Here is a 22,929-nt window from a genome sequence, read left to right as displayed (position 1 = left end):
GACTTCCTTCACTCTTGGGTGTACGTGCCTCGTGGTGAGAAGCCGAAGTACCTCACTCTCCTTTTTTCCATATCACCGGCAGCGTACAAACTGTCAAATGTCGTGTTCCTTCGTATGCTTCAATTCTTCAACCGGTACCATATTTGAAACGTAGCTACGTCTATTTTAGCAATTGAAGACTCTTGATTAATGTTCCACAAATATCGGCAATTCATCAGGAGTTTCTGAAAACGACAAAGAACAAACTACGTATTACGAGATACATTTTTGCAGTGGAGCGCGAGAATTACGTGTATTGCCGATACCAAGCACACGACGCAAATTTTGTCATGGTCCTAACGTGGCCACCCTGAGCCATAAGGTTTTAAAATCCTGGTAGAGGTATAGAATTAAGTTTACGAGATTGTTCCATATGGTATAGCTGTTAACAATTTTTGAAATATATACTCTTGCCTCGCTCCCATTCAGTGAAAACTGAAATCATTTTTCCAACATTCTTTAGAACCCCAGGCACACTTAAGACCTTAAAAGTAATTCTGTTTTTTCTTAATTTGTAGATATCCAAATGTGATTTGAGATGAAACGACGGGTTGAGGATACAGCAAAGCAGGAAAACAGTGTGGCTAGTGTCTACCCACAACATCGCCACAGTGGAGGGAGTGTGTCTCCGCAAGGTTCTACACATCAACGCATTTTAACTTCGGTGACAGGTTAGTAATTGCTGTAGAATCACACTTATGGAACAACTGCTGTGCATGCGGTTACACTTAGTAGGTTTGACCTAATTCCGATGAGACCACTGGAGTATTGGGGCCAGACTTCTCCATGCTGAATAATTTTTACAAGTTATGTGGGAGGATGTTCAAACTGCATGTCAGGAATTTAGTGTTGGATAATATTTGTAAAGAAATAAATCCAAACCTGAATTCTGTCAATTTCTTTATGAAGAAAAGAATATGCCGAAATGCAGACAGTAGACAGAAATCAATAACAACAACAACAAACAAAAGAGAAGTCAATTTGTAGACTATAACATGTATGAAATATTTCACTGAACATATTTGAATATGAGAATTTTCAGAACCAAATCTTTCTAACAATATTTGAGGCCTAGATAATATAATTTCAGCATTTGTAAATCTTGGAAATTAATAATTTTGGAGAAATGTTGTGCTTGAGAACAAGTTAACGGCAGTTTTTACGTTAGCAAGTTGTTGCTATTTGTTGCATTTTTCTGATTAAAAATCTAGTAACATTTAATGTGAATAAAGGAAACCCAAAGCCAAATTCTGATATCTGCATGCTGGAGAATTTTTACACAGTCTAAAAAGAATTGTGAAAGCATGTGAAAATTTGGGAGTGAGAGTGAAATTTATAATTTTTGGCTTTAAAAAGTTACCTGCGCATAAAGATGAAGGAACTACAGAAATTTTAATGCAATATTATTTGCTTATGTTAGGGAGCAACATGCTTTTAGCGGAGGTAAAATTAACACATTGTGGCTCCCAATAATTAGTTTTAAAGGAAGAAGAGCAAAATTGATTTTAAAAAATTGCCTCACGGGGCAATACCTCTGTGGCCCCCCTCAATAGCCCGAAGTGAGTGAAAAAAAAGTAGTATGTTGCGGTGGTACATTCCTACAACCATAGAAAGTTTATTTGAAACCAGACTGATACTTCTTAAGTGAAAAATAATGACATTAAGTAAAATGGCATTGTTGCCAGCTTTGGGACAATGTCGTCCGGAATTTTGCTACTTGTGTTGGCCATATGGGCACTGGATAGAACAAATTTGGAGGAAGCACAACAAAACAGTTGAGGATATGTAGTGCTAGTGTTGCAACTTCGGAAAAGAAGAAACAGAAATTAGAGCGTTCGTATATTTTGTGAAATTAGTCAAATTTCAAACCTTGGGCCTTTGTCCCTTCTTCCCCTCTGCACCCTTAATTGTCGGATGCTACTTAAAATGTTGCTTTTTACTCATTCTTACATTTAGAATTTGAAATGTTCAGAAAGATGCAGTGCTTGAGAAGTTGTAGCCCATAGTAAAAATAGAGGGCTTTTTCAAACGGCACTCGTTAATAATAGTAACAATGTATATGTTGTTTTGTAATTCGAGTATGTCATACTCAATCAACATACTAATGATCCAAGAAGACAGAACTGAAATATCATGTGCAGTTTTCAAGAAATGGCATGTTAATTGCTGCCTTGCGCTGCTGGTCGATATATGGACCATCAGTCCTCAACGGAAATACGGGTGGGGTTCCCAGATCTACGCTCTGGACGATAAAGTTTAATAAGGAGCCTACTTCCTGTTATGAAGCAATTATCAGTATAGCTAATCACATTACTATTTTGAAAATTTAGGGAGGGATGAGCATTTAATTAAGTATCATGTGTTTAAGCAATCTAACAGCACATCTAGTATAAGATTATAGAGGTTATGATTTGTTTGTATTAATTGCATATTATATTTTTAGGTTCGGGAGTTCAGACATTTCATGAGAATTCAAGTGGGGGAGCTCTGAAAGGTGAGGGAGGTGCTGGAATACCAAGTAGTGTACAGATTCCAGTACAGAGTTTTACTACAGCCATGCCTGGTGCCACAACACCAAATCCATCTGTCAAGGTAAGAATCTACTGACTTTTGTAATAATCATTTGCTTAATTTGTCAATTAGAAGTGTTCTTGCAATGAATTTTGACGATTATTAGTAGGGGTGGGCATATTGTACTTAGACACAATGCTGATGTTTGAATGGAAGAGTTACTTGAATTTGTTCGGAATAAATATAAATGTATGCACATATGATTTTATTGATTTAGTTACGTTAAGCTGCCTTTCTTCCACTTTGGGCTAATTGTGATGATGAAGATGAATGGTGTCCATTTATTGCTTCATAAGAATGACAGTACATAATGCAGATAATAGATGTCTACATAATGTGCGCAATAGGTGTCATAAAGACATAATGTTGATTAGTTTAGATTATGCCACTCAATAATTTAATGGTGGTGTATGCTTATATTTTCTACCTTTTTTAAAAGACACTTTCAAAGGTATAATTACTTCTAAACATGAACACGGTAGACATTACAAGGCCGAATTGGAAGAAATGTTTTGTATGGCTGTTTCTTTTCAATACATTTCGATGTGTCATTTTTTGCAAAAAAAATTGTTATTAACAATGATGAATTTTTCTTGTTCGTAAATATTGCTTGCATTGTAGAATTATTTCTTGTAGTTTACAGTTCTTGCAAGCACAAGAATTGTTCTTGTAAGAACCCTAAAATACTAGAGAAATAACCATAACATAAAAGTAATAGCACAGACATACCGAATTGATTATAAATTTAACACACTAGCTCTTAACATTTCAGCTTGGTCCTCCCTGATGGCATAGTGGTTGCGTCGTCACCTTGTAATCAACAGGTCTCGGGTTTGATACCCGGTGGAGGCACATAGTGGTTTGGATCCCAGTCCCTGTTACCTTTACTGTGCATAAAGTGGACTTATAACACCAACTCAATCAATCAATCAATAACAAGGCAGCTATTAATTGAGCAAATTATATTGCACGTATTATAAATAATTTTTTTACTTTTTTAATTCTGGTATTTACCATGTCAATGTCAATATTCTATTTAATTCTGGTTTTAAAACATTCAAACATTAAACTATTGAACTATGACATTCCAACATTCCTGAGTTAGGGTAAAAGTTTTTACATAATTAAATATCATAAAAGCAAAATCAGCATTAAGTTCCCCATGTATTTAACAGGAAAAAAGTGCCTTATCACAAGCACACAAAAACAATTGAGGTCTCTAGGTCTTACAATCTGCAATGATCTTTGCCTGACAGCCCCAATTAGTATTTTTCATGGCTCTGCGAAAGCATCTGTTGTTATTTTGTGTACTGCACATGATGTTTGAACTCTTTGACAAATATCAACCAGGTATTGATATTTCAGTATTCACTTAGTTCTTACTATTATTATTAGTGTATGTGCACATTCATCATACTGTGTTCAGTTGAATTCATTGAAATGATTCATGTAGTTTGGAAAACATTTAGTCATTCATCCAGCACAACGTCATAACAGTTTGGGGGTGTTGTACAGAAATGTGCTCCTGCTGGTCTGTGCCTCGGTGTTAGTATTTTAAGCTGGGCTCAGGAAGACAATTTAAGATAAAGCATGCCTTGATTCTTAGATTAGAGTAAGTGGTGGATGGGTAAATATGGATCATTCTGTTCTTGCGACAGACTTCAGCCGGAGGTCTTCAAGGGGGAGCTCCTGGAACGGCCACAAGTCATCCACTTCATGGAGTTGGCAATTTGCAATCGCAGGCTCATCAGCAGCAGGCCATGCACCAGGCGCAGGCACATCAGCAGGTGCGGCATAAGGTAAGACTCCTTCAAGCACCTAATTTTTTGATCCAAAGTCAAAAAATATAATGCTGATAGTGATTGAGTTTAGTTAATATTGGAACCCATGCAAGATTAGAAAAGTAATGAAGAAAGCTTGTAACTTCTGGCTGTACTCCGTTGTTGGGAGGGAGATGAAATTTTATAAAGACATTAATTTTGATGCTTTCCCTTTTTTCTAACTGACACACTTACCCTATATTATCATGATTTTACAGCCGGATCTGTGCTGAACAAAATGTAAATGTAACTCTACTATTCTTGATTTCTGAGATATGAAGTTTTATTTGGCGGAGTCTTGGGTAGGTACTAATACCGAGGTTAGCAGCCCTTGGCTACTCTAAGGGCTGAGTGCATATCACTTTTGCTCTTCCCAATTCTCACTGAAACCAATCCTTGGGAATTGTAACAATTATGAATTTGTCATAACATTTTATTGCAGTCATATCACACCAGTTTCGTCTTTAAATATTTAAAGGATTACATCACAATATTAAAATAGCTGTTATGTAGTCACAAAATCAGTTTTTCCCCCCACAATAATAAGTCAGAGTGGCTACTCACTTTGAAATCTGGCAATTTTGCATGATTATTGGTTCCAGGAATTATGCATGAATTCTGCTTGAATTTTTCTTTGTAGCCGTGAAAAATTACAAATTTTGTTGATCCCAATTCCCCTGAATTTATACTTATTAATTCCCTCAGCCAAGGTTTTTACACTTATTTTTATCGAAATAAAATATAATTCTCTCAATTCATTTGCTTTGTTAGTGTCCTTTGCAGACAGACTGAACTTTATTGCAAGATATGATATCTTGAAGTTGATTAGGTAAATTTTGAAATTCTTTTACAATTTACAATTTTGCGTGGATTACTATATCACATAACATTTCTGAATTGTATTTCCGTTCAATTGAGTTGAATTAATTTTTTTGATACATCAGAATCGCACATACCCTTTATATTGTTGCCCGACCCTGTGGCCGAGTGGTTAGCACATCGCGCTGCGATGCCAAGGGTCCCGGGTTTGAATCCCGGTCGGGCTTGGTTGTTTGTGAATGTCCATTCATCATTTCATCACTCATCCCCATCTTTGCAAATTAGCCAAGAGGCACAAAACGCGAAGTAAAATAAACTCAATTAATCAATCAACCTTTATATTGTTAATGTATTTGTGTGTAGAGGGGTGAGAGGGGTTAATATGTAGGGTTGATTAGATCTTGTAGCTTGAATTTGTGGAAAGTTCGCCTTGAAAACTTGGAATTATTCTTAATTTTATCACGGTCCTAGAGTGACCACCTTGTCAATAACTGAATTCTGCCAAAATATTGCATCACATTTTTGTGTATTCCATGAAATACTCAAAACTTCCAAAAGTATTATTCGGTATCAGTGAATAAATCCTAACTGATACTATTCTTATGTTGGTACAGTGGAACCTCGATTTTGATTTTCAGCCTGATAATCTTTAAATGCAGGAAAATGTAAGCAAGAAAGCATAAGAACAGGGTGGTTCTGTATAAACCTAACTATACTAATGTCCAAAATTATAGCAACAAACTGATATTCTTTCCCGTGTGTCCATTTGACCACATATGATCAGGTGATAGTAATATTTATGATGTCATAGACAACTGGTTTAAGATAGAAAATAAACTAACCTTAATGTGCCAGAATTTATATTAAAAAAATCATGATAACAACAGGTTAAACTTGACAAATTTATAAAAAAAAAAAATCTTTGAAGGTCTCTGGTGTAAAACATGGTAAGTGACATTTTGGTTATTCTTGAGTTACAAAGTAAAATGTGCCATCCTTAAATTTTCGAGTGAAATTGCCATGTCATACAATTTGCATTGGACTCAGTGAAGCCTTGTCAGGGTGGCGACAGACCTGGAAAACCGGGAAAAGTCAGGGAATTTCGTCTTCATTGACTTTTTCGTCTTCATTGACTTTTTTTTTTTTATTATTATTTAAAGATATTGTTATGGAACTCTGCATGGAAACAGGAAATCTCGTTCATAAGTTTCAACCTCAACTTTTAGGCCCCTTTTATGCGCAACACAACCACGGCGCCAGAAACCAGTGATGGCAGGAGGGGAGAGTGAGAGAGAGAGAGAGAGAAATTTCTCTCGCCCGGGCTTCTCGGCGGAAATTTTAAATTTGAACACTCTTTGGAGAAAAATTGTTATAACTCGGGCGCTATTGGAGCAATCTACTTCGGATAACTTTTGTTTTGCAGCTGAAACATCAGCGCATGCAACTGTGTACAATTCAGAACACTGGACCGAGGAAGCGGGGCTGGGGGGATATTCCCCCGAATTTCAATGGAAAAAAACATAAAAATCTGGAGTTTGCCCTCTCTTCTCCCGCTATTTTGGGGAGGAAGCGCGAACTTTAGTATTCTTTTCAAAGAATGGACATTTCTCAAGAGAATGATCTTGGGTGCCATACAAGTTGAATAGTAAGCCAAAAATCGAAAATTTGCATTTTTGGAGGAAAATTGTTAGAACTCTGGCATTATGAGAGCAATCTACTTCAGATAAGTTTTGTTTTGCAGCTAAAACATCAGAGCATGCTACTGTGTATAATTCAGAACGCCGAACCATGGAAGGAGCGTCTGGGGGAAGCGACCTTGATTTTCCATGTACTGATTTATACGAGGGGTGGTCAGAAAGTAATTTCCGATTAGTAGGGACATTGATTTTTCGCAAACGCCAAAACCGTGAAAAACGTTAATTGCTGTGAAGTTATATGTAGGAATGTCCAGTGATGTCTGGACACATTTTTCGCCCGTTCAAAATATCGAAATAATGCAAATTTGGCATAAAATGCAAATTGTTGGAGTTTTTAGTGATTTTTTTAAAAGAAATGTCCTAAAACAATAAAAAATTCCAAGAAATCCAACAATCTTGTATTTTCTAGGCCATGTTTGTGTACATAGAACATGCAAGTTTTCCAACATTTTACTCAAGAGTAAACTATAGAGTTATACGTACATGGAATAATTCCGACAGCCACACTAAATCATGTATTTCCCACGATTTTTTCAACTTCTATCAAAACAATTTGCATCACAGAGCAAAGTGGCAGGGTTCTAACAGGATTCAGAGTTCGTATCTACTGTCACACGGGAGCCACATCTTCGTTTTTGTCGCATGAGATATGTTTTGAATTACCAAGCTAAGTGCGCACCATTGGTATTTCTCGAGCGAGTAATAATGGAGCTCAGTCGTTAGGGCATTTGACTACTATGCAAGAGACCCGGGGTCAATCCCCTGCGGGGGAGAACCGGGATGTTTTCCACCTATTCAAACTGCTCCGGCACCCACCCAGCATCATATGAAGCTGGTACCTTGTGAAAACGTTGAGGGATAAAGGTAGCCAGGAGCGTGGTGCTGATCACATCACCCCCACCTTCAGCCGTGATCAGGAAAGTGTGGGACCCTTTTACTTCCTCAAAATACTGTTCAAACATATCAAATTGTCACACGTTGACCCATGTGACTTACAACTTAAAATAATAGTTTAAAAGCACAATGGAGTATTAACAGGGTGGCGACAGACCTGGAAAACCGGGAAAAGTCAGGGAATTTGAGGTGTCAAAAAAAGTCAGGGAAATGTCAGGGAATTTCCTCTTCATTGACTTTTTTATTTTTATTTATTTTGACACCTCAGATTCGAACACTCTTTAGAGGAAAATTGTTATAACTCGGGCACTATGGGAGCAATCTACTTCGGATAACTTTTGTTTTGCAGCTAAAACATCAGCGCATGTAACCATGTACAATTCAGAATGCCGGACCAAGGAAGGGGGCTTGGGCATGACCCCCGAATTTCAATGGAAAAAAACAAAAATCTGGAGTTTTCCCCCTCTTCTCCCGCTATTTTGTGGAGAAGGCGCACACTTTAGTATTCCTTTCAAAGAATGTACATTTCTCAAGAGAATGAAACATGTTTCATGTTCTTAGGTGCCATACAAGTTGAATAATAAGCAGGGTTGCTACGCGACTGGAAAACCTGGAAAACAGGGAAAAGTCAGGGAATTTGGTTGGTCAGGTAATAGTCAGGGAATTTTGCATATTTTCTGGAATTTACGTGCATTTTGGAGTTGCAGGAGAACCAGTTATAAAATGAACGAACGGTTCATTTCCACTTCCGAATTCGGTTCTTGTGATTCCAGTCCCCCAATAGATTCAGTTCAGAAACTTGTTCCACTCGTCATTATGACTTTTAGTCTGTTACGTACAACATTATGGTTCCTTGCATTTCAATTCTATATTTATTCACTCTCGGATCTAGGTTCTTGGATCCGTTCATTTTGTGACTCGTTCTTGTGAACCTGTTCAAGACCAGAATTTGGAGAGGCGTGAGGTTTTTCCTTAGAGAACAAACTACTCAAGACGAAACCTACGCACCAGCCATCCTCAGAATTTTTTGCGGAAAAAATGTTGCTTTAGCTTTGTGTGTAGTGAGGAAACTTTCTTTCTTCAAGAACACACCCGTCCGGAACCCGTTCTCTTTTGATACGTAAAGCGGAGCAGGTTGGTGTTCGGACAGTTTATTGGTTTTGGATCTGCAATAAAGCTTGAAGAGCAGAATTTCACGTAACTGGCTGTGGTTGACATCACACTGGACGGGTGCGGACGCCGAGTAAAAACAAATGGGACTCACTGCTTCGTTCCCCCCGTGAACCCGTTCTGTGAATTTGGAGTCCTCCGTTTGCGACCCGTTCAGAAGCAACCTGATCAATTAGTTCATTTGCTCCTTGTCGTAGTTTTTACATTGCAGAGATGTGTTACACCCGAGAAATTATTGATTTTATGCAGTATCAGTGATGTCATTATTCGAATATGCACGTGTTTTGTGCATGTAGAACGAATTTATTTTTTAAAAAAACTGGTGCGAAATAGAGGAATTAAACGTACGCTGGTCACACGTCGTTGTTAGGTTAGGAATGTTGGTTTCATGCTGATAGTAATTTTACGTATTGTTTGCATGTAGAATGAAATTATGCTGAAAAGTGGTGAAAATGAGCGCAAGTTCCTTTTGTTTTATTACGATTTCATTATGCTACAAATGCAACTTTTACATGGTTCGATTTCGATGTATGTCTGTTAACACATACTGCAGAGTTTTAGCGATTACTTATGATTTTGTGAATATATGCTTTTGTGGTTAGGTTAGGAATGTCAGGTTTGGTTGTCTTAGAATTAAAATAAAGACCCTGAATGCACTCTACTAAGGTTCCGATTTATTTCTACATTCATTCCCACTAGTTTACGATGTCAACCAGAGAATACCGTGGAAAGCGTGTATGATTGAGTAAGGTCATTTTGAAGGTTTTTTTTCAACATAAATAACTTTTTTCGAATCCAAATAGTGCTCATTATTTTAAGGAAGGTCCAAACTTTGTGTCACAATGATTGCCAAAATTTTATGATAATAGTCTTCCTGATAGGAAAATTTGAAAAAAAAATCATAAAACATTCGGAACTGTTACCTTTATAAAGACAGATTTCGATGTTTTCCGTAATATAAAATTGAAAAACTAAATATGCTGACCAAGGCAGTATTTTATTTTATTAAAAACATAAACTAAACATAACGTTTCAACCTTCTAGCAAGGTGTTCTTCAGACTCTGTATCAAGCTGGAAAACAGCTGGAAAAGAATGGCTATGAGAAGCAGGATAGACTGGACATAAAAAGACGAAAGAAGCAAACGGGCAGGGAAGAATTGGAAGAGAAAGAAAAAGAGAAAAGGTTTGGAATAAGGAGTATGGGGAAGACCACAGAAAAGATATGCAAAGTGCTTAAGAAAGCGGGAATTAAAACTTACAGGATGGGAGGGAGAAGCATCTTAGGAATAGCGAGGAATGCAAACAAGAAAAAGGAAAACAGAAGAGGAAGAGGAAGGGATTATCTACGAAGTGAAATGTAAAGAATGTCAGAGTGTGTACATAGGAGAAACGAAAAAGAGGCTGAAAGACAGGTTGAAACAACATAGGGATGATGTACGACTTAAGAGAGAAAGAAATGAAGAGAGAAAGAAATGCAATATTTAAACACACGAGAGAAACAGGACATGAGATAGAGTGGGATGAGGCTAAGCAGATAGGAAGGGAGAAGAGAATGCTAGTGAGAAAATGGAAGGAAGCCAAGGAAATAGAGAAGAAAGGTGAAGAAGACACAATGAACTGGAATGGGGGATTGAAGTTAAACAAAGAATGGAAGAAGATGTTAGAAAGAGTGGAAAGGACAAGAGAGAAAGAGGAGAGGAGAAAGAAGAAAAATGAAGGGAAAAGAGCGTGAGATTAAAAGTCCAAACACATTCTATTTGGAAGTAATTGTGTTTAGCTTTTTAGGTGAAAGTAAAGTTGGAAAGTGAAAGTCACCTGCTAGAAAGTTCCAAACAACTTTCTAAATAGTCTGGAGGGAGTAATGTTTGTGTATATATAATGCCCTGTTTTTGTATCTTGTTACTTTTGTACTTGATACAGAGTCTGAAGAAGACCTTGCTAGAAGGTTGAAACGTTACGTTTAGTTTATGTTTTTAATAAAATAAATTACTGCCTTGGTCAGCATATTTAGTTTTTCATAATCATGGAAACAAGGCTTAATGGTGTTATAATATAAAATTGGTTCCAGCATGTGGAAAACTCAAATAATGGAGATATTTGATTCCAAAGTATGGCCCGCGTATATATTTTTTTTAGGTGTATGGTTGGTCACCGGCCCCATTCAAGTTCTGAATTTCCATAATATGTACTATTTTCAATAAATTAAAAAATATAATCATTAAACTTATTGCATTTTCTAAAGGTGCATGACCTAATTTTCTGTTGTTTCTCATTTGTATTGATATAGGCTAATTGAGGTTGTGTACAGGTAACATTGTAAAGCTTTGATATATGCCACATTTTTTATTGATTTTTTACACCATCTTAATTGTAATGACTTAGTGAAAATGGGGAAGTACAATAGTTATTTATTTTTTCATTGAATAGCATTATATTAATCACTTGGTAATTTTTCAGCTAATAACTGTGTATATCCATATTCATAATAATTAACGTGCCTGCATATTTAATTGAAAAACATGAGGTTCAAAAGCAAAAATCATGACAACAAACATGTCTGGAAAAAAAATATTTCTGGTCTGGAAAACCTGGAAAAGTCAGGGAATTTCATAATCAAAAAATCGTAGCTACCCTGAATAAGCCAAAATGTGATTATTATTTTTTTTACGAAAAATAGGTAATTTGCATTTTTGGAGGTAAATTGTTAAAAATCGGGCACTATGGAAGCCATCTACTTCGGATAAGTTTTGTTTGTCAGATAGAACATCAGAGCATGCAAATTTTTAAATTTATTTTACGAAAAATAATTAATTTGCATTTTTTGAGGAAAATTGTTATAACTCGGGCACTATAGGAGCAATCTACTTCGGATAAGTTTTGTTTTGCAGCTAAAACATCAGAGCATGCAACCGTGTACAATTCAGAACGCCGAACCGAGGGTTGGGGGTGCGCGACCCCCGAATTTCAATGAAGAAACATGAAAATCTTCTTCTCCCATGAAAAACTAAATATGCTGACAAAAGACTTTTGTACTTGATACAGAGTCTGAAGAAGACTTTGATAGAAGGTTGAATCGTTACATTTAGTTTATGTTTTTAATAAAATAAATTACTGCCTTGGTCAACATATTTAGTTTTTCATAATCATGGAAACAAGGCTTAATGGTGTTATACTTCTTCTCCCACTATTTTGGGGAGAAGCCGCGAACTTTAGTATTCTTTTCAAAGAATGGATATTTATCAAGAGAACGTAAAATTTTTCATGTTCTTGGGTGCCATACAAGTTGAATAATAAGCCAAAATGTGATTATTTTTTTTTTTTTAAGAAAAATAGGTAATTTGCATTTTTGGAGGTAAATTGTTAAAAATCGGGCACTGTGGAAGCCATCTACTTCGGATAAGTTTTGTTTGTCAGATAGAACATCAGAGCATGCAACCGTGTATAATTCACAACGCCGGACCGAGAAAGGGGAGTTTGGGGGTGCAACCCCCGAATTTCAATGGAAAAAAACAACATAAAAATCTGGAGTTTGCCCCCTCTTCTCCCGCTATTTGGGAAGAAGGTGCGAATTTTAGTATTTTTTTTTTTTTCAAAGAATGGACATATCTCAAGAGAACGTAACATTTATCATGTTCTTGGGTGCCATACAAGTTGAATTTGTCGAATATCGCCACCCGACGAAGTATCTCTACTACATGCGACAGAAATTGCATGGACTGCAACATCCAATAAAAATCGAATGCTCACTTCACCTTATTTAATGTAGCAGTGTTTACGAAGGTTTTCTTTCATCACCCTGACGTATTACTGGTTTCTCACAAGTTAACATACGTTTACATTGACATTGCACCATTCTTAGATATCAAGAAGAATCCAACCAAATGGGATATATATTGAATACTATCACGAAAAAGTGAAACATAAATCAGCAACGTTATAAAAATTGGCAAGTGCTTGCTCCCAACCTCAAATTTACTGCAACACTAGTATTGCAATGAAATTAACACCACTCTCTGTCCTGTCTGTTTAAACTCATGAGAGATGGTCATTAATCTCTCACTGAGTAATGTTAATGTCCAGTATTATAAAATAAAATACTAATGATAAATACGTCAATGTTTTAATATCATATTTACTTGAATCATTCAATCATAAAAGCAAATCACTTTCTTCAAGAATTGACTTTTCTCTGCCAGCTCTGCTAAATTTTAACTTTCCATCTACTGATTTATACGACGGGTGGCCAGAAAGTAATGTCTAATTAGTAGGGACATTGATTTTTCGCAAACGCCAAAACCGTGAAAAATGGTAATTGCTGCGAAATTATGTTTAGGAATATGCAGTGATGTCTGGACACATTTTTCGCCCATTCGAAATATCGAAATAATGCGAATTTGGCATAAAATGCGAATTGTTGGAATTTTTAGTGAAATTTTTTAAAAAAAAAATTCTAAAACAACGAAAAATTCCATGAAATCCAACATTCTTGTCTTTTCTAGGCCATGTTTGTGTACAAGAACATGCAAGTTTTCAAACATTTTACTCGAGTAAACTATAGAGTTATACGTACATGGAATAATTCCGACAGCCACATTAAATCATGTATTTCCCACGATTTTTTCAACTTTTATCAAAACCACTTGCATCGCAGAGCAAAGTGGCAGGCTTCTAACAGGAGATCGAGTGTGTATATACAGTCACATGGGAGCCACATCTTAAGTATTTGTCGCGTGAGATGTGTGTTTTGAATTACCAAGCTAAGTGTGCACCATTGGCATTTATCGAGCGAGAAATAATGCTCAGTCGTTAGGGCATCTGACTACCATGTTAGAGACCTGGGGTCAATCCCCTGCGGGGGGAACCGGGATCTTTTCCATCTATTTAAACTCCTCCGGCACCCACCCAGCATCATATCAAGTGGGTACCTGGAGGAAACTTTGAGGTATAAAGGTAGCCAGGAGCATGGTGCTGATCACATCACCTCTACCTTTAGCTTTGATCAAGAAAGTGTGGGGCCCTAACTCCACACCCCTACTATACACTTTCATGGAAAAGTGCAAGGGAACACTTTACTTCCTCAAAAATCTGTTCCAACATATCAAACTGTCACCAAAATCCGTAGACCATGTGACCTACAATTTAAAATAATAGTTTAAAAGCACAATGGAGTATTACGTTTCGGTATATTTGGCAGATAAATTTTCTAAAACAGAATCGCGAATTTTGGGAAACGTAACACTAACAAGTCAAAAAAGATAATGCCAATTTTTGGTGCCATAATATATCGGTACCTGTCACGTGAGAATGATTGGTTTTAATTTTTTGGGTGCATTGCCACTTATGGTCATTATGCACCCTTCAGTATATACGGGGAAAATTCCATTATCTAAAATTAAAAAAGTGGTATGAAAAATAACTTTCAAGATATCAAACTCTCACGAAGAGGCGTAAGCCATGTGACTTACAATTTGAAACAGTAGTTTAAAAACACCATGAAGGTTTAACTTCAGATATTTGCCAGAAAATGTGCTAAAATGAAAATGTGAATTTTGGGAAAAATAACACCGTATAGTAAAAAATAAGAAAATACACCAATTTTAAAAAAATAAGAAAATATCAAGGTCCCTACCGATTAGGCATAAATAAAACAAGAATACCAGTTGTAATTTATTGCATTAGTAACAGTGAGTCCTATCCTAATTTTCGGCATAATCACCACCATTGTTCTGGCATTTGTCGTAGCATGGCACTAAATTTTGTATGCCCATGTTATATGTGTCTGACAGCAAAGACTGGAACTATCTCTACCGCAGTGTAGCTGTCAAATCCTTGCCCTGCCAGAAACCTCTTCAGTTAAACAAAGAGATGAAAGTCGGTAGATTCAAGGCCAGGGCTGTACAGGGATTGGTCCAAGATCTCTCACCTGAAGTGATGCAAAGGGCCCGTGTGTACTCAGCTGTATGGGGTTGTGCACATTTGATTGGCCTTCTGTGAATTGTCTGCACCATCATCTGACCATACCATCACTCACGACGTCTGCCAAATTTTGAGCGTGCAATGTAGGCTACACCGCAGTCGGTGGGAGACTGTATGAGAGCTGCAATCTTTAACCTAGAACTGTCCTAAAGCGGCTGCGTTGCAACTGTACCAGATTACAGCTATATGCCACTCACTTCATCCTGCCTGCATGTGTGTGTGTCGCTCTTCGACCACTAGTGCTGTGTATAGGCACCATTGGAGCTTTTTTCAGGATTCCCCTCGTATATGAACTTTCAGAAGCTTTTATTATTAGTGTGTTCCTGTTTTAATGTGTGGTTAGCTAAATCAGGTACCTATACAATGCAATTCTATAAATTCCTTGCGTTAAATTTCTAATGCCTACATACCCTTTTCGTCAGCATTAATGGTATAACCAGTGGCGGTCCCTCCATGGAACAGAGGGAACAGGCTGTTCCCTTCTACTTATCGCCCTTTTTAGCTATTTAAATTATCTATAATTACATAATAAGAACACTTCTTTCTTCCGAAATCAACACGCCGAAGAAAAATTTTCACCGTGACTGAACGTTTGTTTACTTCACCTACCCTGGTCGTCCCATTCTCTGCTGTCTGTTGCCGAGTATTTCCGACCACGCGCGAAGATAAACGATCCTCATGGTGCCGCGGAAGCTGAACTCTCTAGCTGTTCCCTACGAGAGACATAGCGAATTCGTTTTCCTTCGAGTTTTTGCTATGTGCTAAATTTTAATTGCGTCGTAGTGATGGTTTTTAGTGTAGTAAGTCTATAGTTTCCTAATCTCATTGCAAAATTGCGTCTGTCATTCATAACGAACTGGAAAAATCTTCTACAGTCTAAGCGTCTGCTAAATGCCTTGGCTAAACGCTGCGAAATAGCTTCCGAGGGAACAGCTCGCATCCACCTGTTCCACCAGCCCCAAGACGCACGCAGCGGCAGGACAAAGCGAATGTTGCGAGTGTTGTATGATCGACCGGCTGAAGACGAAAGATTTTAGTTCATTGAACTTTACAGAAAAGACAGCAAACCAACACCTATCCTAACCGAATTAAAAACTAAAACTAAATCGTACACAAGGCATTTTCAAACAAGTTACTACAACTCTGTAACTGTATACTCTTCCAGTGGAAAATTATTGTTGTCCTTGTTTGTTCCCGAGAAGGGAGTTTGGAACAGTTCGGGTTTTGTCACAATTTCTACAAATCTAGTGGACGCATGGACGTCCACAGGACTTTTTCCAGGGAAAGCAAAGGAAGGCATTTTTTCCAGGGGGGGCAAGCAAGGTACCTTTTCCCCAATAATAGTGTTGTACCCGCAAAAAAAAACATTGCTTAAATTTGAATTTATCATATTCATGCAATAATTAACACACATTATTGTGGCTGAAATGAAATTATATGTGACAAATATATAATTTTTGGTTGACTTTCATTTTCTGGGGAGGGGGGACACAGCCCCCCCTTGCCCCCTTCCGGATGCCCATGAGTGGACGTCATGTAAAAACTCGGCCATCTGATTGCCATTATTGCATTGAGGACGTTTGAATTACAATGCTCAACTATAAAAAAAATGTCAACTTAATCTACAAATAGAGAGATGAAACCGGTTTCGACAAAACATTTTTTTTCTCTGATCACTCATAAATTGCTTTTATTAATGTTTCCTATGTTGCATATCAACAATTTTGTTTTTAATGTTTTCTTTACATTATATCATATTTGCTTTAACATTGGTATTTTCATAATTGTAACGTGCTTCATGTATGTGACTTCTGAAATTTTTTAGCATATGTTTCGTATGTTTATTTCGTTCATTTCAACAAGGGTTGAATATTCATTGGTCTACTGTATTATATTACGATAGGTATGGGAGGGGAGGGGGCAAGTACATGTCACCTATTCCCCTGCCTGATTTAGCACCGCACGCCGCTGGGTATAACTGCACGTTGTCAGTTTCACGGTACTTCACTTGGATATACTGTACTGAAGCAGAAATCCCATTGATAATGTAAGGAAATATAATACTTTATTTTGTTCGATTCAATTTTTTCACTGATATGCAAGCAGAGAACAGAGAAGTAGCTTTATGCATTGAAAAATGAGTCCGCACTCATGGTTCTTGCAAGCAGAGGGTTCCAAACCTCAGTGGAAATATCAACATATAATACCGAGAATGTATAAGGAGACTGATAAATTACAAATTGTATTTCTTAATCATTCACTCTTATCTCATTTAGTCGTAACTTTAAAAATAATCAAGTATTTTATTTTAAACTTACTGCATATGACAAAATTCCGTAATCCTTCCCTAGCTTGTGAATTGTGATAATGTTCCAAATTCACTATTTTGCAGTTTGAATTCAAATCATAGAGAATAGACAAATTAAGTCAATTTCATAGAAGATAATATTGGTACTTAACAAATCCACAGGTGGATATGTATGAGTTTATTATTTCCATTTGCAAAAAACATCGATTTAGTTTAGTTTGTAACTGTCAGGGAAAAATGTAAAGTTTGTCCTGGAAAACCTGGAAAAGTCAGGGAATTTCATTTCTGCTTGTTTGTAGCCACCCTGATTAAGTTTCGGTATCTTTGGCAGATGAATGTTCTAAAACAAAACAGCGAATTTTGGGAAACGTAACACTAACTAGTCAAAAAAAGATAAAGCCAATTTTTGGTGCCATAATATATCGGTATCTGTCACGTGAGATTGATTCATTTTAATTTTTTGGGTGCGTCGTCACTTATGGTCATTATGCACCCTTCAGTATATACGGGGAAAATTCCATTATCTAAAATCCTTACCTTAATATTAATAAAGGGGTATGGAAACTTTCCCAAAATAACTTTAAAGATATCAAACTCTCACAAGGAGGCGTAGGCCATGTGACTTACAATTTGAAACTAGTTTAAAAACACCATGAAGGTATAATTTCAGATATTTGCTAGAAAATGCGCTAAAATGAAAATGTGAATTTTGGGAAATATAACACCGTATAGTAAAAAATAAAAAATAATAAAATACACCAATTTATAGAAAAAATAACAAAATATCAAGGTCCCTACCGATTAGGCATAAATAAAACATGAATATCAGTTGTAATTTATTGCATTAGTAACAGAGTCCTAACCTAATTTTCTGCATAATCACCACCATTGTTCTGGCATTTGTCGTTGCATGGCACTAAATTTTGTATGCCCATGGTATATGTGTGTGACAGCAAAGACTGTAACTATCTCTACCGCATTGTAGCTGTCAAATCCTTGCCCTGCCAGAAACCTCTTCAGTTAAACAAGAGATGAAAGTCGGTACATGTAAAGCCAGGGCTGTACAGGGAGTGGTCCAAGATATCTCACCTGAAGTGATGTAAAGGACCCGTGTGTACTCAGCTGTATGGGGTTGTACACATTCGATTGGCCTTCTGTGAATTGTCTGCACCATCGTCTGACCATACTATCATTCACAACGTCCGGTCTGCACACCTCACACCATTGCTGGTGGCTCTGTGCCAAATTCTGAGCGTGCAATGTAGGCTACATCGCAGTCTGTGGGAGACTGTATGAGATCTGCAATCTATAACCTAAAACTGTCCTAAAACGGCTGCATTGCAACTGTACCAGATTACAGCTACATGCCACTTCTTCCTGCCTGCATGTGTGTGTATCTTATCTCTGACCACTAGTGCTGCGTATTGGCACAATTGGAGCTTTTTTCAGGATGTCCCTCGTATATGAACTTTCAGAAGCTTTTATTATTAGTGTGTGTTCCTGTTTTAATGTGTGGTTAGCTAAATCAGGTACCTATACAATGTAATTCTATAAATTCCTTGCGTTAAATTTCTAATACCTACATACCCTTTTCGTCAGCATTAATGGTATATCTGCATGTTGTCAGTTTCACAGTACTTTACTTGGATATACTGTACTGAAGGAGAAATCCCATTGATAGTGTAAGGAAATATGACACTTTATTTTGTTGGATTCAATTGTTTCACTTATATGCAAGAGTTAAGTTGTTTGCTTTAGAGAGAAGAGAGAAGTAGCTGTATGTATTGAAGAATGAGTCTGCACTTGTGGTTCTTGCAAGCAGAGGGTTCCAAACCTCAGTGGAAATATCAACATATAATACCGAGAATGTATGAGGAGACTGATAAATTACAAATTGTATTTCTTAATCAATCACTCCTCACTCTTATCTCATTTAGTCGTAACTTAAAAATAATCAAGGATTTTATTTTAAACTTACTGCGTATGACAAAATTCCGTAATCCTTCCCTAGCTTGTGAATTGTAATGATTTTCCAAATTCACTATTGTGCAGTTTGAATTCAAATCATAGAGAATAGAGAAATTAAATCAATTTCATAGAAGATAATATTGGTACTTAAAAAATCCATAGGTGGATATGTATGAGTTTATTATTTCCATTTGAAAAAACATCAATTTAGTTTAGTTTGTAATTGTCAGGGAAAAATGTAAATTTTGTCCTGGAAAAGTCAGGGAATTTCATTTCTGCTTGTTTGTAGCCACCCTGCTTGTGAAATTGGTAAACCCAACACGAAAACAATTTATCTACAGTTTAACTTCTAATAACTTTTTTTCTTAAGGAACTCCGAAATTACCAAAATGTCAACACCTGAGCCCTTCATTTTCTTTAAAAAAAAAATATCCCGGAACATGTGAAAGTATTATTGGCATTTTGTATACCTCGCAGAATGTTCAGTTTCTGGAAATTTCTCCATTAATATCAATTAACCTTTTGACTTGCCCGGGCTTCTCGGCGGGAATTTTAAATTCGAACACACTGTGGAGGAAAATTGTTATAACTCTGGCACTATGGGAGCGATCTACTTCGGATAACTTTTGTTTTGCAGCTAAAACATCAGAGCATGCAACCGTGTACAATTCAGAACGCTGAATCAAGGAAGGGGGTTGTGGAGCCGAGAACCCCCTAATTTCAATGGAAAAAAACATAAAAATCTGGAATTTGTCCCCTCTTCTCTTGATATTTTGGGGAGAAGGTGAAAACCTTAGTATTCTTTTCAAAGAATGGACGTTTCCAAAGAGAATGAAACATGTTTCATGTTCTTGGGTGCCATACAAGTTGAATAATGAGCCAAAATGTGAAACTCTGTTCGGAAATGTGGCATGGATATGTTGCGGGGGGAGGTTGGCCATCAATGTGAATTTCCCAGGCTTGCTCCAGACCTGTGTCAGAGTTTCCACCCAAACATAAGAGTTTGAAGGTCCAAAAAAAAACACATTCATTTCGTAATCATGGTATCATCGGGCCAGTACGACCTTATTCTGATGATACCATATGGTATCATTGGGGGAGTAAAGGTTAATTCATTATCGAACAAGGATACATTTCATTGCTTCGTAGGAATTTTCGAATACAATGATTTGCATGTGATATGATATCAAGATGGAAGTATAAAACAGTATGTTAATATTCCAGGTCCATTCGGCAGCTGTGCCACAATCCACTCAAGGCCAGCAGCAGTTCCAGAGGTTGAAAGTGGAGGATGCTCTTTCGTACCTTGACCAAGTCAAGTACAAATTTGGGAACCAGCCTCAAGTGTACAATGACTTTTTGGATATAATGAAGGAGTTCAAATCTCAAAGGTACGTTCTGCTTGTTGTGTGTCTGTGGAGGGGGGATTCGATTGAACCATAACTCACATAAGACTGTTCTAATTGAAATACAAGTTGTCCAAAATACATGAAAAAAATTGGTACTTTTAGTAGTTCAACTCCAAATCTCCCAACATTACCAGTCCTTTTTTCAGAGAGGCCCAGGAATGGTTGTTCCTCTGTTGCATATTGCATTACTTTATGTGAACAGGAATATGCACAAGTTTTCTTGTCGGGGCTTCCCCGATCACATTAGTGGTAACACTGTCAACTTGTAATATAACAATCCTGGGTTTGATCCCTGGTGGAGACCCCCTTAAGCTGTAGGTTCAGTTACCATTAGCCAAATGAGCATAACGTAATGGTAAACAAAGTTTTCATGTAAGTCATATGAAAACAGTAGCAGTGTACATGATGCTGAAATATCTAAAATGCGTTCAAGAAAAAATTCCCATTCCGATTCTAACTTTGGGAAATGAATTACTGATTTTTTGTGAACCCAGGAAATTTTTTGCCCTAGAAGTGGCAGGAAATTTCTTGGAAATGGCATACAGTCAACTCTCGATACAACGACCTTTCACAGTTCCCAGGAAAGGGGTTGTTATTTCGAAGGGGTCCTTATTAGAAATTTGCACCAATTTTCAGCTTAAACAGAGCTCAAACGGACACAAAGATGCATAGGAGACGGTAACACAATTTATCCTGGTAGTTCTACAACCTGTTATGCACAGGATGCATGTTGTGAGAAGGAAAATAGAACATGAAAAACTTTTTCACAAAAAAAGAATTTCAAATAATGTTACTTTCTTTCAATTGTGCACAGTCGTTGGTCTTACAATTCTAGTTCATGAGAAACCCGTTTGCACTGAGACCTGTGGTAGGGTAAACAATCTCTCGCTTATTGCAAGCGAAACACAAAGAATCTTGACACCAGTCACACTGGTGCCAGCAAAAGTCTGTAGATAATCGGGCAGAATGAATGTTTGATTTTATACGGGTCTACTGGAGCATTGTCTGTTACAAGATTAACTGGTTTTCTTTGCTTCAACCAACTTCAGTCACTCCCCCCTCCCCCATTCAAGGGAGCAGTCCAAACTCCTTCCTCGACTTGTAATCCAGCCTGATAAAGGAAACACGCAACTTGCGATCTGTTTTCACCCAATGCGTATTCTAGGACACGTCATTAAACAGTGTCGCAGTTGATAATGATTCGGGTTTGGAATTGGATTTCACTTTAAGCTGTATATTTAGTCCCGATTAGCCCATCAGCACAAAATGAACTCAAAACAATCTTTATGAAATCTGCGCATTTTCAGATATCAAAATGGTAGATCGTTATTTACTCTCACGTTAATCGACGATTTAATGTTGGATTTAGGAGTATTCAAGATGTCAAACATCTGCTCCTCCAAACGTTTTCCCCTTGATTAATGTTTCTTTAAATCGGTCTCAGTGTCCATTCCTACATTCAGCACTTTTTTTTTCCTCCTACATGAATGGTTCCGAAGAAAAGCGGCGATTATATTGTGTGCATTTCCTTCCAACACACTCAGAGTGTTGACGAAGTTTATTTTTGTCAGATGCAAAATAAAATTTACAGTTTTGCTATCAGAAGGTGCAGAACATGAAGTTGTTTAAACTCTTGTTTTTCTTTCTGGAGATGGAATTTCGTTATCTTAAAATCAAAACAACTTATCGAGATTCATAACTGACTTTTTGCCTCGCTCTGCTGTTAACGGAAAGTGACAGCTTTGCAGATGCTAGACAAATCAATGGTGCCAGCTGCAGCGTAAAAACAAGGAGACCGGCTGGAAGTTCGAGCAACAAGTGGTCGAAGAGAAAATCCTCAGCATTTTAGGATAACACAACTGTCGAAGAGGGAACTTTTATCAGCAGTGTGAAGAAGCAAGAAATGACCCTTGCTTTATGTTTTACTATGCAACAGACAATAATGTGGACAATATTTCCTATGCAGTAAATAGCATTACAAAAAGAAATAGGACCTGAATTCTGCAATTATCATATTGCCTCTCTGACATTGCCGTGCACACCAGTGGCGGAAAATGAGCTGGGAAAGGGGGTTCACTTTTTTTTTTTTTTTTTTTAAATTGTCGTATGGTTTTTGTTTGTTTTCAAGAATGTATCCAGAACTGGTTGCACCATTTTAGACGTCAAAGGAAAGAAAGAGCGGTCCTCTTCCACCCTCGCCTGAAATCACCCTGTGTGCACACACGAGCAAGAAATCATTGCTTAAACAATCCTCATC

The 22,929-nt window shown here is 37.2% G+C and overlaps 1 protein-coding gene across 7 annotated transcripts in view; it reads left to right on the top strand.

Annotated features, from left to right (window-relative positions):
- Sin3A (SIN3 transcription regulator family member A) overlaps positions 1-22,929 on the top strand; it is a 159,188-nt gene that overhangs the window by 48,986 nt on the left and 87,273 nt on the right. For 6 of the 7 annotated variants that reach the window (XM_083142490.1, XM_083142495.1, XM_083142492.1 and 3 more), the window contains 4 exons: positions 558-710; positions 2,483-2,631; positions 4,269-4,409; positions 20,488-20,654. In XM_083142490.1, the coding sequence (XP_082998616.1) occupies positions 578-710; positions 2,483-2,631; positions 4,269-4,409; positions 20,488-20,654 (590 nt within the window). In that variant the 5' untranslated portion in view covers positions 558-577. The remainder of the gene's footprint in view (positions 1-557; positions 711-2,482; positions 2,632-4,268; positions 4,410-20,487; positions 20,655-22,929) is intronic. The other variant, XM_083142494.1, reaches the window with a different exon arrangement.

The sequence above is a fragment of the Lepisma saccharinum genome, chromosome 21, assembly GCF_977018435.1.
Source record: "Lepisma saccharinum chromosome 21, izLepSacc3.1, whole genome shotgun sequence".
Classification (NCBI taxonomy): Eukaryota; Metazoa; Arthropoda; class Insecta; order Zygentoma; family Lepismatidae; genus Lepisma; species Lepisma saccharinum.
Note: the sequence above shows the minus strand (reverse complement) of the source record. Positions and strands in the feature narration are given on the sequence as shown.